Source organism: Ixodes scapularis, unplaced genomic scaffold, assembly GCF_016920785.2.
Source record: "Ixodes scapularis isolate PalLabHiFi unplaced genomic scaffold, ASM1692078v2 PGA_scaffold8__174_contigs__length_109621045, whole genome shotgun sequence".
Taxonomy (NCBI): Eukaryota; Metazoa; Arthropoda; class Arachnida; order Ixodida; family Ixodidae; genus Ixodes; species Ixodes scapularis.
The window spans coordinates 37,966,800-37,982,865 of record NW_024609883.1 but is presented as its reverse complement, the minus strand read 5'-3'; the positions used below and the strand labels follow the sequence as shown (position 1 = coordinate 37,982,865).

At 43.7% G+C, this 16,066-nt stretch overlaps 1 protein-coding gene across 1 annotated transcript; it reads left to right on the top strand.

Moving 5' to 3' along the window:
• Positions 1-7,002: 7,002 nt before the first annotated feature.
• On the top strand, positions 7,003-15,495 carry LOC8030036 (chitin deacetylase 8-like). The gene is made up of 4 exons (XM_029993991.4): positions 7,003-7,095; positions 8,628-9,015; positions 12,972-13,421; positions 14,923-15,495. Exons 2-4 carry the CDS (start codon positions 8,651-8,653, stop codon positions 15,308-15,310), a joined length of 1,203 nt encoding a protein of 400 aa, XP_029849851.2. The 5' UTR covers positions 7,003-7,095; positions 8,628-8,650; the 3' UTR covers positions 15,311-15,495.
• The last annotated feature ends 571 nt before the right edge of the window (positions 15,496-16,066 follow it).

The following is a 16,066-nucleotide window of genomic DNA, read 5'->3' as shown; positions in this document are numbered from 1 at the left end:
TTCTTTATGTGGTATTTGGTACGTACTTTAACTATTTAAAAGGTTGGACCACACGGCTATCAAGCCGCTCGTAAAATTTCGGGCCGTCTGTTCGACTGTAGGGCGTTGTACGTCGAATTGAAATTTTAGGGTGTATTATATGGAACAAAGGGTGTAACGATACACCTTTTGACACCCTTTTTTCTTGAGAGTGCATTTATTAGCGCGTAATATTTGAAGAATGTTAAAATCGCTAGAATTTAATCCTATATATCTTACGGGAAGCCAATGTATTTGGCAACGTATAGAGCTTACCGTCGCTTATCACGGGCTATGAAACTATGAGAGGCATAGAAATTCAGGCTGAGAGAGCCACCGCCCATGCTCAGAAAGTGTTTCACAATACCATGGACAAGAATGGCGGCGTGCAGAGGATGATCTTTATTTTTTGTTCCAAATCCAGTAATAAGAAAAAAGAAAACGAGGAATTTTTTAGGTTAAGATATGATTTCACCATTCCAGTGTCTTGTTGGAATGAAGCTGGTTTATTTTTTCTCACGATAATGCTTTTTAACTGTTTGAACATTAAGCGAATCCATAAGTTGACATGATTTAGCATCCCACATTTAACCTATCAAAACAATATAAGTTGAGTAGTTTCTTTTTTTATCTTTTTGGCATTAAAAAGGTGCCTTACAATTTAAAACGTTCTACGAAAGACATTCAAGCAAAACTAAAAATAGTGTTGAATAAAAAGAAAATTGTGGCGCATTTTGTTTTGAAGATTTTGTTTACATAGACGAGCAGTGAAGAGAAGAGGAGCAAAGTATTGAACGCAAACATTTTAGAATCATCGTAGTGAGTATTTTTTTATATGTCATTTTTTTTTTTGCTTACTCGACGGTCTAGTAAACACTATTGCCTCAAAATCGTGAGCATACTGCGCCACAAAATTTATTTAGTTAACAATACCACCAATCCTATAATGGGATTACGATAGGAGTGGGGATACAATAAAATGTTAAATTTGAGATGTTCGAACGAGGATGCAAACGGCCCGTCGCAATGTCTTGAATAGTAAACTACACTCAAACCCATGAATTGACAAAACAAAAACAAAAAAACACAATGTTCAAATAAATGAACGAATGAAGAAACTATTGTAAATCAAAAAGTGCAAACAACCTATTCCAGTTTTTTTATAAAACAACGAAAAACATGAACCTAAAATGTTTTGGTGGAGTGGCAAACAATTTGATGTGTCCTAATTTTTGACCATCACAAATGGTAAAAAGAAAGGCCCGCTCCCCAGGGAGGCTCTTTGTGGGAATCAGTACCTTCTAATCTTTGGTGAACCAATCAAATGACTTATTTTTAAACACTTTTGATAACACCCATGTTTGTTTTAGAGCGCAGCTCTTATGCGCCCGTTTCGAGGTTGTGCGGAGTCCGCGTAACTTCACGTGATGTAACACGCGATGTCATGTGTGTCGTCACGAGGGTAAAATGTTCCCGCTAAATTTAGAGGGAACTTTTCCCCTAAATTTAGCGGGAAAGGTTTTCCGCCAAATTTAGCGGGAAAATTGATGTGTAACGTCACGTGTGACGTCATTATGGGAAACGTCCCATAACGCAACGCGTGGTTACGCCGACGCCGACATCGACGCCGCTCAACCCAGAAACGGGAACCTAAAATAATACCCTCGCCTTCTTCTCCTCTTCAAAAGCTGCGCTCTAATTCGGAGTTACAGGAAGTTGTAAACGTCTTTAACTTAAAAAAAACAGCCATATTAGCATAATTTTGACGGCGTGTACTAGGATTTATATGTAAAGGGCTTCAGCTCGCAAATCAAACATTTCAAGCTCTCTTAAAGTAACTTCTTTTTTTTTTATAGGCTTAGGTAGCTACATTCAAAGGCCCGTTGACACACTTGCAACCAAGTAAAGCCGTTTGAGACGAGACCGATCTTTAAGGCGTCTTGCGACTGCTTAGGACCGGATACGCTGACGTGGAGCAGCTCCTAAGCAGTCACAAGAGGCTTAAAAACCGGTTTTTTCTCAGCCGGTCCTTCTCGGTTGCAAGAAAAGACGCTATCACAATATATTGATTGACTCTAAGCAGGTTTATAGGATTAAGACTTCCTGGGATACCAAAAGTGATACCCTTTTGCCTTTTCCGACAAACATATAGAAAAAAAGGTTAGTCTACGTTAACCGAGCGCAATTTGCCCGTCATTACGCTAGTCGCTAACCCTTTTTAGAGATTATTCCTCATATATGATGATCGGTGACTAGTATACCTTCCCGGTGATAAACACACTATGAATATTATTAGCAATGTAATTGATGAGAAGGAATTCTAGACATTGACATCTTAACACAAACGCAGCGTGGGCGAGTACCGCGTATTTTATTACCGTATGTCCGTCCGACGTCCGGCGTCGGATGCTGGTGCTCACGAGCACGTAAGCACGTGCTCCCGTGCTCGAGTAGGGAAAAAAAAAACAAAAAAAAAAACCGAATTTTCACGTGGTGAATGATGTTGATTGGGGCGAAGCTTTGGTGGTGCTTGTCTGCGTAGACGGTGAGCCACAGCGTGCCGAGCCTTTCGTTCGTTTTCATCCATGTCAGAAAGAGAATGTGTGGTATGGAACGTGGTTATATGCGCATTTGAGCAGTTGACCGCAGCGTGACAAGGATGAAAACGAACGAAAGGCTCGGCATGCTGCGGCTCGGCGTCTACGAAGACAAGCACCACCAAAGCTTTGCCCCAATCAACATGATTCACCACGTGAAGATGCGGTTGTTTTTATCCTCGGTTTTCACTCGCGATACATTTCGGTGTGTTCGTAAGGTTTGACGCATGAAACGGGTGGAAATGACATTAAAGATATGCAAAAAAATGCATTCATTTCTCTTTTACGGTTAGTTCGTGGAGGAGTTCGATTAGGTTCATAACTGTTTTGGCAGTTGTCTAAAGTTGTGCTTATCCGTGTACATGATACTGTGTTTCTCACTAAATATTTTCACGAATTTAGAAGTGATGTATTCGAGGAGTTTGCAGCATGTACACGCAATACGTTCATGCACTTTTAAGATAGCAAAATTGTCACCAAATTTCTGGAAAAAAATGCATTTTTGTATTCAGCCGGCGCCAAAGAAACGCTCAGACTCTCGTTGAAAATGTGGACTAAGTTAACGCTTTCAGTTGCTTGGAGTAACGAGATATTTTACCTTAGGTTTCATGAGATGTTTTTTTTTTTTTTTTTTGTGTGTGTCACGGTTTACTAACAAGGGCTCCAAAAGCTCAAGAGTTCCTGAAGATTTCAGAAATATTGTGACAACTTTCATCATCCGTCACTTGTTACTATAAAAAAAAAATTCAGAGTTAATATTTATCACGCTACCGTAAGACAAGAGAAAGCTTGTTAACCAAACCTTCAAACAGAGTAATATTTATTAGCAAAATTGTCTTCGCAATTTATTGGAGAAACTAGGAATGACATTGTCGAAAGTCATACTTGCCGAGTTTTGCGTTCTAAGACGTAAATGTGAGCCCCGTTTATTTCGAAGCAGCGGAAGAGATAAAATGCGCCGACAATAACGTAGTCGAATGCAAAACTCACTGCATCCTGTGAGTCACAGAACAAACGTGCAGTTACAAAATTCTCATCGTTGACCAAGAGGCACAACACTCCTGAGATTATCGATTTGAAACGTAGCCTGAAAGAGCCAAGAAAGTCGTCTAAAAGGCACTCCTAACATCAGAAAGTAACAACAAAACATTCAGATCACTTACGACACTTCAAATTAAGAAATAAAAAGTTTTTTTTTTTAGCAAGAGCGCTATGACCGCGCTATCCACGAATATATCAATCCTCACCCATACCTTCTCAAACTATATAAATAGAACATAAAAAGATCCACTTTAAGGACCCTACAGCAAAATTAGGAGATATAAATTCAACTTTGCAGCTGATAATTGGAACAAAAGATTAAATGCACACCCTAATAGCAACACTGTCGAGGCATTTGGAAACCTAATAGCTCCCGAACACGTTCGTTTTGCGCTTATACTGGAATGAGATATAAAAAATAATAAAGATCCTCATGAAATCGCCTTTATGAGCGAAAATGTATGCTGTAAAAATTAACAACCACTTAGTCCTTATTTTCAACGAGGGTCTGTGCCTTTCTTTGGCGCCGAATGAATAGAAAAATGCATTAGTTTGTTTTGTTTTGTTTTTTCCACAAATTTGGCGACAACTTTGCTATCTTAAAATTGCTTGAACGTATTACGCGTACATGCTGCAAACTCCTCGAATACATTACTCGTAAATTTGTGACAACATTTAGTGAGAAACACAGTATCATATACACGGATAAGCACAACTTTAGACAACTGCCAAACAGTTATGAACCTAATTGAGCATCTCCACGAACTAACCGTAAAAAAATAGATGAAAGCATTTCTTTTGTATGTTTTAAATGTCCTTTCAACCCGTTTAGTGCGTCAAACCTTGCGAACAACCCGAAATGTATTGCGAGTGAAAACATATAATAAAACAAATCAAAGGCTACGCGTGGCGCGATAATAAAATACACGGTACTCGCTCACGCTGCGTTTGTTAAGATGTGAATGTCTAGAATTGGAGTTACGTTTTAGCGCCCTTTCTTTCTCATCAATTGCATTGCTAATGATATTCATAGTGTGTATATCACCGGGAGGTTATACTAGTCACCGATGATCATATATTACGGAATTATATCTAAAAAGGGTTAGCGGCTAGCGTAATGACTGGAAAATGGCGCTCGCTTAATGTAGACTCACTTTTTCTTCATATGTTTGTCGGAAAAGGCAAAAGGTATCACTTTTGGAATCTAAGGAAGTCTTAATCGTATAAACCTGCTTAGAGCTAATCAACATATTGTGATAGCGTCTTTTCTTACAGCCGAGAAGGATCGGCTGAGAACAAAACCGGTTTTTAAGCCTTTTGCGACTGCTTAGGAGCTGCTCCAAGTCAGCGTATCCGGTCCTAAGCAGTCGCAAGAGGCCTAAAAATCGGCCTTGTTTCAATCGGTCGTACTGGGTTGCAAGTGTGTGATCGGGCCTTTAAATGTAGCTAAGCCCATAAAAAAAGTTATTTTACGAGAGCTTTAAATGTGTGATTTGTGAGCTCAAGTTCTTTGCATATAAAACCTCGTACACGACGCAAACGTTATGCTAATATAGATGTTTTTTTTTAATGTTAAAGACGATTACAACTCCCTGTAATTCCGAACTAGAGCGCAGCTCTTGAGGAGGAGGAGGAGGGCAGGATATTTTTTTAGGTTCCCGTTTCTGGGTTGAGCGGCGTCGATGTCGGCGTCGGCGTAACTGCGCGTTGCGTTATGGGACGTTTCCAATAATGACGTCACACGTGACGTTACACGTCAATTTTTCCGCTAAATTTGGCGGAAAACTTTTCCCTCTAGATTTAGCGGAAAAATTCCCCTCAAAATTTAGCGGAAAAATTTGACACTCGTGACGTCACACATGACGTCACGCGTGACGTCACGTGACGTTACGCCGACGTTGCTCAACCTCGAAACGGGCGCCTAAGAACTGCGCTCTAAAAGAAACATAGGTGTTATCAAAAGTGTTTAAAAATAAGTCATTTGTTTGGTTCACCAAACATTACAAGGTACCGATTCCCACACAGGGCCTCCGAGGGGAGCAGGCCTTTTTTTGACCATTTATGATGGACAAAAATTAGGATACCTCAAATTGTTTGCCACTTCACGAAAATATTTAGGTTAATGTTTTTCCTTGTTTTATAAGAAACTGGAATAGGCTCTTTGCACTTTTTGATTAACACTAGTTTCATGTGTCATTCACTTATTTGAATATCGTTTTTTTCGGCAATTCATTGGTTTGAGCGTAGTTTACTATTTAAGACATTGTGACGGGCCGTTTGCATCCTCGTTCAAACATCTCAAATTTAACATTTTATTGTATCCCGATTTCTATTATAATCCCATTATAGGATTGGTGGGATTGTTAACTAAATAAAGTTTGGGGTGCAATATGCTCACGAATTTGGGGCAATAGTGTTGACTACACCGTCAAGTAAGCACCGAAACTGTCATATAAAAAAAAAAAAAAAACTAACTACGATGATTCTCAAATGTTTGCGTTCAATACTTTGCACCTCTTTTGTTCACTGCTTGTCTATGTAAACAAAATTTAGAGAAAAAAATTATTAAAAATGCACCATATTTTTTATTTTTTATTCAACACGATTTTTAGTTTGCCTGAACGTTTTAAATCAAGAGGCACTTTTTTAACGCAATAAGATCAAAAAGAAACTACTCAACCTATATTGTTTTGATAGGTTAGATGTGGGATGCTCCATCATGTCAACTTATGGATTCGCTTAAAGTTCAAACAGTTAAAAACCATTACATGAGAAAAAAAAAAAAAGAAACCAGCTTCATTCCAAAAGACACTGCAAAGGTGAAATTATGTCTTCGCGTAAAAAATGTCTCGTTTTTTTTTTTTTTTTTTTCACTGAAACTGGAACAAAAAATAAAGACCATCCTCTGCACTTCGCCATTCTTGTCCACGGGGTTGTGAAACACTTTCTGAGCATGGGCAGTGGACCTCTCAGCGTGATTATCTATGCCTCTCATTATTTCACAGCCCGTGATAATCGACGGTAAGCTCTATACGCTGCCAGATGCCTTGGCTTCCCGTAAGATATATAGGATTAAATTCTCGCGATTTTAACACTCTTCGAATATAACGCGCTAATAAATGATTACATGAACGCCTTCTTTGGTATCTGGGTTAGCAGAAAACCTTATCGCGCCGGAATGTGTTGGGTCGATCATAACACGTGTTCACCTTCGAGTATCGATAGATAACGGGTGTTGCCGACGTCATTGGGCGTCTTGCAACGCTGCCTTGTAACGAATGCAATAATCTTAGCCATTAATTCCGGGTTCATCATGCCGCCACTCACTTGAAATAGCGTATAAATCTAGGCCCCTCAAAGAGCGTTCCTCACAACCTTGTCACCTCTACGAGGAGCTCCAACAGCTGCTGAAGTCAGCATCGCCGTCGTCACACGCCCGGTTAGTACCCAAAGTTTTTTTGTTTTTTTTTTCTTATCACCAGATATTCTACATATCTCAAGTTGCAAAGCCAACTGAGAAAGGGCTTCGGATTGGGCGATCGGCGTAAATATTTGGATGGAAGGGCACCGTTCAAACGAACCTCACCTAAGAGTCAGCTGTAACCCTCTGCGGGAGTATGCGTAAAAAGTAATCTCACTAAATGTGTTTCTGATAGCGTATCAAACTCGTTCCTCAAAGAAGAAGTCTACAGAAAATCACAAAATTTTGGGTGTCGAATTGACTCAAAAGTTTTCTCTACATTTTCAGAACATGAAACACAGAAATTTCCCGCTTAGTGAAATAGCTGCGAAATCTGGTTCAATTACTGATGATCTGCTACCTTCTGACAAGGGCCTCACTTAATTGGTTGACGAGAGCTACTCATTTAATTGGTTGCCATTTCTGAAGCAGGGATGTCATCATGTCTCGCAATCTTTGCTACACGGAAGCTCTAATAACCTTGACTGAAAATGCGTTTATTGATGCTTCACTGGTACAACCGTTAGTCTTGCACACGGTAGCCAAATGGTAAAACGGTACTGTTTGGATAGATCTTTAGCAGATAAGCGAATTAAAGACTTCAGCACGTTTCGCTTATACAGTGTCGAAGAATAAATTTTTCTGCATGAGTAGTTTTCATGAAAGTCTCACATCATAATGTCCATGTCCGCAACTGGAAATCGACAAGCAGGAGGCACATGGTGCTAGCCAGTGCTGGCGATGAGACACGGCACTGGCCCAGTGACCTCGTACTCTGTTAATTGCGACACATTTACAAAGTCGCCGGTTACCGTGCACCTGAAAGTCCCTGGACCGTAAAACTGCAGCTCGTTCAACAACGGAAGAATCGAAAACACCGGCAGACCGCAACTGTTCCTGCACTTCTCGAGCGACAGAGTCAGTGGTAGACTGGCCCCCGTCGCTTTCGTAAAGCAGTTGAGCGCGAAAAGTTCGTAGTCGTTGAACACATACGTTCGTTCAGCAAGTTTCTAAAAGGACGCCGTAACACAGGAAGGTTCTCGTCTTCGCCGTGGTGCAGGAGACTACCGGTTCCGAGGACAAAAATGGCCAACTCGGTAAACAATGTGTCACCCGCCGTAACACCCAGAAACCACCTCAAGTCTCGAGGGAAAATCTTGAGATAGCTCCGAAGCTGTCTGGAGATTTTGGAGAAAATTTTTGAGTATTTCCTCAGTCAAGTGGAGCTCCAAGGCGAGTTCGAGCTATGCAGCGTTAAACCGTTCTTAATGGGAGTCTTGAGCGCAGTTTCGAGTCTAGCAGCATTTATGATTTCGGCCGTGAGCACGGATTAGACCGGTGCCTGATTTGACCCGAGAACAGCCTCAGCGTTCGGCGTGAACTCAGCTCGTGTCTGCATCAGAGAACTCAGTTCGAGTTAGACGCTTCGTGCCTACGGCATAGCTGCTGGCAATAAGGCTTGCTGGGGTTTCGATTTGTGAATGTTCAATCCCATCCTTTATGCTTTGTAGGCTTCGTTCCTTGAGACAGCACCATGAGGGCACTACTTCTTATGCCATTCTTTCTGGTCGCCGTGCTGGCTAACCCCACCCCGGAGGACAATTGCGACCCGGACAAGTGCAAGGCGAGCGGAAACTGCGTGTGTGCCAGCACCGACCCGCCCAACAAGATGAACGTCCAGGAGACACCGCAGTTGGTCATGCTCTCTTTCGACGGCGCCATCCACGAGGGAAACATGCCGTTCTACCGCGAACTTCTAGACGGCACCCAGAAGAGGAAGAACAAAAAGAGCGGATGCAAGATCGGAGCCACCTTCTTCGTGAATCATGAGTACCTCGACTACACCGCTGTTCACGAGCTCCACAACAGCGGCAGCGAAATCGGACTTCGATCCATCACGTACGTAGAAGTTTTTTTTTCTAATTATTGGCAGGCGACATGCGCGACCAAACGCGTCGTTGTTGTTGGTATTCAATATAGAATGCCTCAATGTTTCTGCTGGTGGCCCTCCTGGAGTGGGTACACTTTTGTCGTCTCCCACTTATATGTATTCGTTTATGAGCTATTAAGGCAGTCGTAGAGAATTACCAATTGTGAAGTGACTCGGAATAACCTTAAAAAAATATCTGATACCCATGTTACATGAACTCAATTCACTGCAATTACGCTAAGCCAAAGTCATCGCACTATACTTTTGGACAACGTTATGTGTCTATGCGATGAGAGCTATGGGGGCATGTGCGGTTGGGCATCTTGAGCGCCCATCAAACTGTGCACCCGTACTCTTCAATACTTCTGAAACAGCTGTCCGAGAATAAAATGTGGTAATTGTGGTAACGTGTAACTGTAGATAAAGGGGATTTAACTGCGGGTTAGTGCGCTCGTGTAACATGGGTATAAGTGGGTTTGTTTTCGGCACCACGTGCAATAATAACGCGATGACGTGCACACGACTGCTTTTACGACGCTTCATCGTATTGCTGAGGCAAGGAGTTTCTATACTTATAAAATTTATCATGTCCTCGAAAGTAATTCTTAATTCGATCATTTTTAAGGGCAGAAGTTGATCCACCGGACTCAGGTGTACAAGGCCAACATACGTATCATAGAAGGCAAAATTGTTCTCGCGGCCGAAAAGTAAGCACTTGCCTGCCGAATGGATATCACCACTCTGATAAGGCTCAGCCAGCGAACATCATTGAGGCACTCTCCATTCCCGATTGGTCAAACGCACGTCATATTCTATTTTGTGTCATTAATTTTGCTTTCATAGACGGAGCCGGAAGTCAAAACGTTGACGGTGTTGGTTGAAGAACGCGAGACCTCCAAGCTTCCATCGTTCTTTTTACAGCGAGCGTGGAACTTGTAGTTCGCAACTGATAATAAGTAGCCAGGATCGCAACTCGTTACGCCACGGCAAGGCGAAACCGGCCGGTTAGTGACGTCACGAACGGAGGGCAACTATTACAGCGCGCCACCAAAATATCTTGGCCATCTCGGCGCTAACGGTCGGTGAGAGCCGAGTATAGATATGCTCCGCTTCGAGCGCGAGCTTCCCGCCTTTGGTAACACCTTATCGCATGAGAAGCCAAGCCTGGCGGAAAGCAACGAGCGCGCAAGTAAGGGGAGCATCTAATTAGTTCTTAAAGTGGTCATGGGGGCCATAAAATGATTTTTGACTCGGTCCTTCTTAGCTTTAATCCACAACTCAAAAGCGAATTAAAACTGGTGTGTGTAAGTTTATACAGTCGGAAGTTATCCTGCCTTAGCAGGCGTCTGGTGTCTCAGCTGTAGATGAGCAACTTACCCAGCGTGGTACAAACGCAAGCCTGAAGTCTTTAACGTGCGCCACGCAGTTATACACGAGCGCACGCCGGTACCAAACACTTTACTAAGAGGAATACACCATACTCTGCTCATTTGCATTAGACGCCACGCCTAATGCAGCAATTACTACCGTCGAGGTTTGGACGTCTCGCCAAACCGGAAAAAAACATGTTTTTCCCCTGACACACATTGAGCAAACAATTTCATCTAGCAAACGGCTTGTGTCGCGTCCATCGCCACCGGCAGCGAATGTCTGATAACCGCGACTTTCATGGCAGTAGTTGGCGCCTCCCACCACTCCCGTTTCAATGCTGAAAAACACAAGGCTGCTGGTAATCCAGCCATTCAAACTGCGCCAAACCTGTCCGCGCCGAGGCCATCCTATTAACGGGAAGTAGGATGTATACCCATTTTAAAGTGTTTGTCGGTTTGATGCTCATTCGTATCGAAACGGGCAGGGGTGGTGTTGAACCTGTAGGTTCCCTAGGTTCTGCAGTGTGAGCTTTCGCTTCGGTGATCCGAGTTTGTGTACGCTAGCCCACTCGGCCAGTGATCCCCAAAGTGAATAGACGAATCACGCGGTCTGATATGGTTGGGCACAGCTGCGATTACTCCTAGCTTCCACCGTGCTCTTTAGAGAGACCATGGAACTTGTCATTCTCATGTGATGATAAATTCCGTCAGGGCCCTTTGGCCAGGAACACGAAGCCACATATTTGTTGACAGAACGATTTCTGACTCGTGCACTGCCAAGTGACGCAGTTCTCATGTGCAATGCGTGAGCTGGAGTCGACTGACGTGCTTTGGGTACCGCTGACGTGCTTTGGGTACTGCGTATGTTTCACGGTGAAAAGGCGGAGTGCTTTCGAAGGAAACGAGGCTAAAAATCCGCTATGTTATCAAATGTTCATGCCGAAAAGCAGTCTTTTGTTTTCCTTCATTTTTTTGGGGGGTCACTACGCGATATTCGATTTGTCAAGTACAAATCTAAAATCATTTATCCCAACACAAAAAGTAATTTCATGGACCCTTTAAAAGGGCTCTGAAAGTGGACGAATCAAACAAAATGCTGCTTCGAGGGCGCGCCCCTTAGTGTCAAATATGAGCGTTCAGTGACACCATCCCTGTATAAAGCCCCTTGATAAAGTCATTTTTTACAAGTACCGCCAACCATTGTTGTGGAAACGCGCGAGACACGTGGCACGAGCGGGCGCTCCGCCGCCATTCGCTTCCAAGGGCCGCTCATTTCAGTGCTGCGCCGCCATTTGCTTCCAAGGGCCGCTCGAGGTAGGGGGCCACGTGCGCTCGCGCATTTGGCGCTACTTGCAAGACAAACGGAAACATACCAAGGGGCTTTATTCCTGTAGAGTGTCGGTTAATGACGACATAAAAATCTAGAGGTAGGACTGGCTGAATAGGTGCACTGATTCTCACCCTCTGATTCTTTCAAGCGCCCGATTCTCACTCAGCGTTTTGCTTGGGACACCCGTAAATCGGTGGGGCGTTCACACCCTCCTAACTGAATGTTAATTCGAAGAGTTAGGAACGTCGTTTATGGATGTTGCACGTTCTTCTCGGTTCAATAGACATTTTTCCGTAGTACCCAAGCATCAAAAGGAATGCCGGGTACGCAGGTACACGCGCTGCGCGTGCTGGCGTTTTCAGTTCTAACTGTTCGAAAGAAAAAAATCCTAAAACAAATGGCATTTCGTACACGCTTTCCAAGTACGCGTTATTTTGGTTATTTACATCAAGTCATTTCTATAGGGAAGACGAGCACGTGCAGCGTGAGTACCTACGTTTCCAAGATTCTATTCGATGCTTGGGTAATTTAGCGAAAGCTCTACTCTCTATTGGTTCCGACGAATGACGTCATCAACAATAAAATGGGTGCTCGAAATTTAAAGCTTTTTTAACCTATTATGTTCAAAAATTCATCACATTTCTTCTTGAATATATTTTAATATGTCACTAAAGCCCCACACACTAGTTTGAGCAAACGCGATGCAAATTAAAAAAAAAAAAAAAAAGGCCAAAAACGCTTTGCAGGGCGACAGGCCGCCGCCAAGTCTCTGCTCGTGGGGGCGAGTCCGTGCAAATGCAACCTTGCTACAGCTACGCTCACGCTCACGCAGTACTCGCTTGCACACATGGGGCACCAGCAACGTTACTTGGGCACCAGTAACGGCGCCATGCTTGCACCGAGAATAAGGCTGCGAGTGTGGTTGCACGCGCTGTACGTGCTGGAGTCTACAGTAGAAACTGTTGTAAAGCAAAAGCATAAACAAAATTCATCTTGCACTCGCGTTCGTCAACACTATATTTTGGTTATTTACTTCACATCTTTAATACGGGAATGGCGAGCGCGTGTGGCTCGTAGACCTTCATTCCTATGATTATTCGTAATGCTCGGTTAAATTAGCAACAGGTTTATTGCTTCTCTTGGTTCCAAAACGTCGGAACTCATTTATCTAAAAGAAGCATTGTTAGGAGTAACCAATGTTGACCTTCCCTGTTTCGTCTTCCAGACTCAATGGTACTTCGGACTATTGGTCGAAACTTGGCACTGATGGTTGGAAGGCTGAGATGGTCGGCGAGCGGGACCTGCTGGCAAACCACGCCGCAATCCCAGCTTCAGACATCGTCGGAATGCGGGCACCGCTCCTGCAGACCGGTGGTGACAATACCTACGCGATGCTGAAGGAGAACGGATTCCTCTACGACTCGTCCATTCCGCACAACCGCGTCAAGAACGGCGGCAAGCCCATGTTCCCATACACGCTCGACCACGGACTTCAGACTGAATGCATCATCGCGCCCTGCCCCGAGAACAAGTACCCCGGCCTGTGGACCGTCCCGATGAACGTGTGGTTCCAGGAAAACGACATCGAGGGTCTGAAGATGTACTTCCCCTGCTCTACCATCGGTGGCTGCGTACCACCGCCGGATACCGCAGACGAGACCTACGAGTTCCTCATGTAAGTGACCTAGGTGGATTTGAGGGGGGCGGGGTGGGGCAGGACGGGGCAGTACGGGGCAGTACGGGGCAGTACGGGGCAGGACGGGGCGGGGCAGAACGGGGCAGGATGGGGGGGGGGGGGGGATGTTTTGCGACGTTGGAACTCTGATTGTGGTTGAAATGTGAATATATTTTTCTGTTTCATGATGTTCAGCCCTGTTATAACGAGGATTCTACGACAATTATCGCCATGATCACCCTCTAGACAAACCACAAGTGCACGCACTGACACCATACACCATGGTGCATTATCAAGGACAGTATGAGCGGCGATGAGCCATCATCGTTTTTGTCGTGCAAGCCGGTTTTCAAAAAAGGAAGCTTTGAGCAAGACAGTTTCATGAATCGTGAAGATTGGGTTCCATTTGTTTAACTCTAGCATCTAGCACTCGAAAAAAAATCTGGTCGTAAAATAACTCTTTGGTCTTTTCGGCTTTTCCATATTTTGCACCCTAAACAGTTCTTCTAAGCACTCCCATAAAGGATTCTTCGTTAAAAACCGCTAAATGGTTCCTTCAAGCTCCTTTTTTGAAGCGAAAGGCTTCATGATATCCCAGTTTCCTATCTAGTGCAGTAGGGAGCTACTGCACTAGACTTTCAGTTCTTCACGAACTGAGAGACTTTTGAGGGCGTCAGAGAATCTTTAAAAAACGAATTGTTCTTGAAGCATATGGTCTAGAGATAACGAAAAGTTGTAGAGTTTGCAGACGCAGTAAAAGGTCGGATTCGGTTTTGCAGCCTACATTGTTCGCGAGTGTACTGGCATACACCACGGAAAAGGGGTTCCACATACTACATCCTATTCTGTGTAGGTTCTCCATTTAATTTTGAAATGTTTTTACAATAATTGGGATACTGGCTCTGAAGTTCTGATTTGAACGTGTCCATATAATTAATCCATCCCCCTCCCTTTCTACGGCACGCAAGTTCATCTGCTACTGGTGCGCCTTGTGTGTTTGGCCCCCCCCCCCCCCAAAAAAAAAAAAAAAAAAAAGAAAGCGCCCAGGTGCATTTGTTTCCCCCCGACCTCAACCAATTACGGCGCGAGCTTGGCTGCTTCGTCATCGCGGCTCCTCCACGCGTTAGCTATATTGTTTTTTGATTGGCGAGCAACTCTTTGCATTCCGACGCGCTAAAGCGCATTTAAGAACACTTGCTCGTTGCAAAGGTTAATATCACCTTTGTTACATAAACTTAAGTAAATATCAAAATCTATGAACTTAACACAGGTATGTTAATTTCACCCAAATAATTATATTTAGGTTTCCTTGTCTCGCCCCACCTGACTACAGTGATTTTATTCGTAAAGACAATTACCCAGATTTTGCCGTCCTCTAAGTGAGGGCATGCGAAGCTTCTTAAAACCTTGGAACCCACCGCACATGGGACACCGATGACGTTGCGAAAGCCACCGTAGTTCCCAAATCCAGTTTATCCTTCCCATCTCTCTTAACACCCAGGGCTAACTTCAATGAGTTCTACGAGAACAATAGGGCTCCGTTCCCCATGTTCCTGCACGAAGGATGGCTCCACGGAGGAGAGAGGAGGGAGGGATTTCTCAAGTTCATCGATTGGCTCCTGACCAAGGACGACGTCTTCATTGTCACCCTCAAGGAGGTCATCGAGTTTATGAAGAACCCCAAACCCGTGAACTCCTACAAGGAGTCTCGCTGCTTGACGGAGGTCAAGCCAAGTGACAAGTGCACCAGGCCTGAGACCTGCCACTACCGCAAGGTGAAGATTGGAGACGATATCGGAGACCGGAAGATGAAAAGCTGCGTGGACTGCGCCCCGCACTATCCATGGGTCAGCCTTAGAAAAACAATGAGCCCGCCCCAGTCCGAATAAGACCCCTCCTTCACAGCCTTTCAGCGTTGATATTCAGCGCTTACTTACGTTCCACATGTTTCCCAAAATAAACAAGTGCCAAGCTATTCCCGTCTGAGATGTGGATTGTTAAAATACTGGTTTATTCTTTTCGCCGAATAAACGTTACCCATTTCTGGTGGCCCACCTAAAACGGATAATCATAATTGCTTGCATCGAGGCCGCTATTTTATTTTAGAAGTTACCTTCATCGCGTCGACAGCTACGAGATGCTTTTTTTTAGCTTAAGATTACGAAGGGCTACCCTGGCTTTTCCTTTGCTTAAAGCTTACCCGGAGTAATTCAGGCATATAGCACTGCTGGGGCTCAAATCACTTCATTCACGCCACCCTCATCAATAAATTGATCGCTCAGAGGGGACACATTTAGAGATTCTCTGTAACGCATTTACGAATAACGTCTATAGTGTTTTGCAAGAAGGTGTTTTTCTCAAAGCGTTCATTTATTTCTCAATTTGTTTTTATTTCTATGGTTTCCGCTTTATCGTGGCCGAATTGAATAACTTGGTAGGTTTATTTATGTATTCATTGATTTACCCATTGCTCGGTTCCATAAAACGACAGAAGCTGTTTAGAAACACCGTTTTGAGGGCTATTGCAAGAATACCTGGAAAGCCGGAATGCTAGTATTAATATATTTGTTGTTGCCTCAGTTGAATATTTATAGCACTGATGTTTTGTTCACTCTCTTTATGCAGGATGGAAATAAAATAAAGGT

Coding starts and splice junctions, on each gene's coding strand:
- LOC8030036 (XM_029993991.4), top strand. CDS start 8,651: ATGAGGGCACTACTTCTTATGCCATTCTTTCTGGTCGCCGTGCTGGCT. Junction 9,016..12,971: donor ATCGGACTTCGATCCATCAC/GTACGTAGAAGT, acceptor TTCGTCTTCCAG/ACTCAATGGTACTTCGGACT. Junction 13,422..14,922: donor GAGACCTACGAGTTCCTCAT/GTAAGTGACCTA, acceptor CTTAACACCCAG/GGCTAACTTCAATGAGTTCT.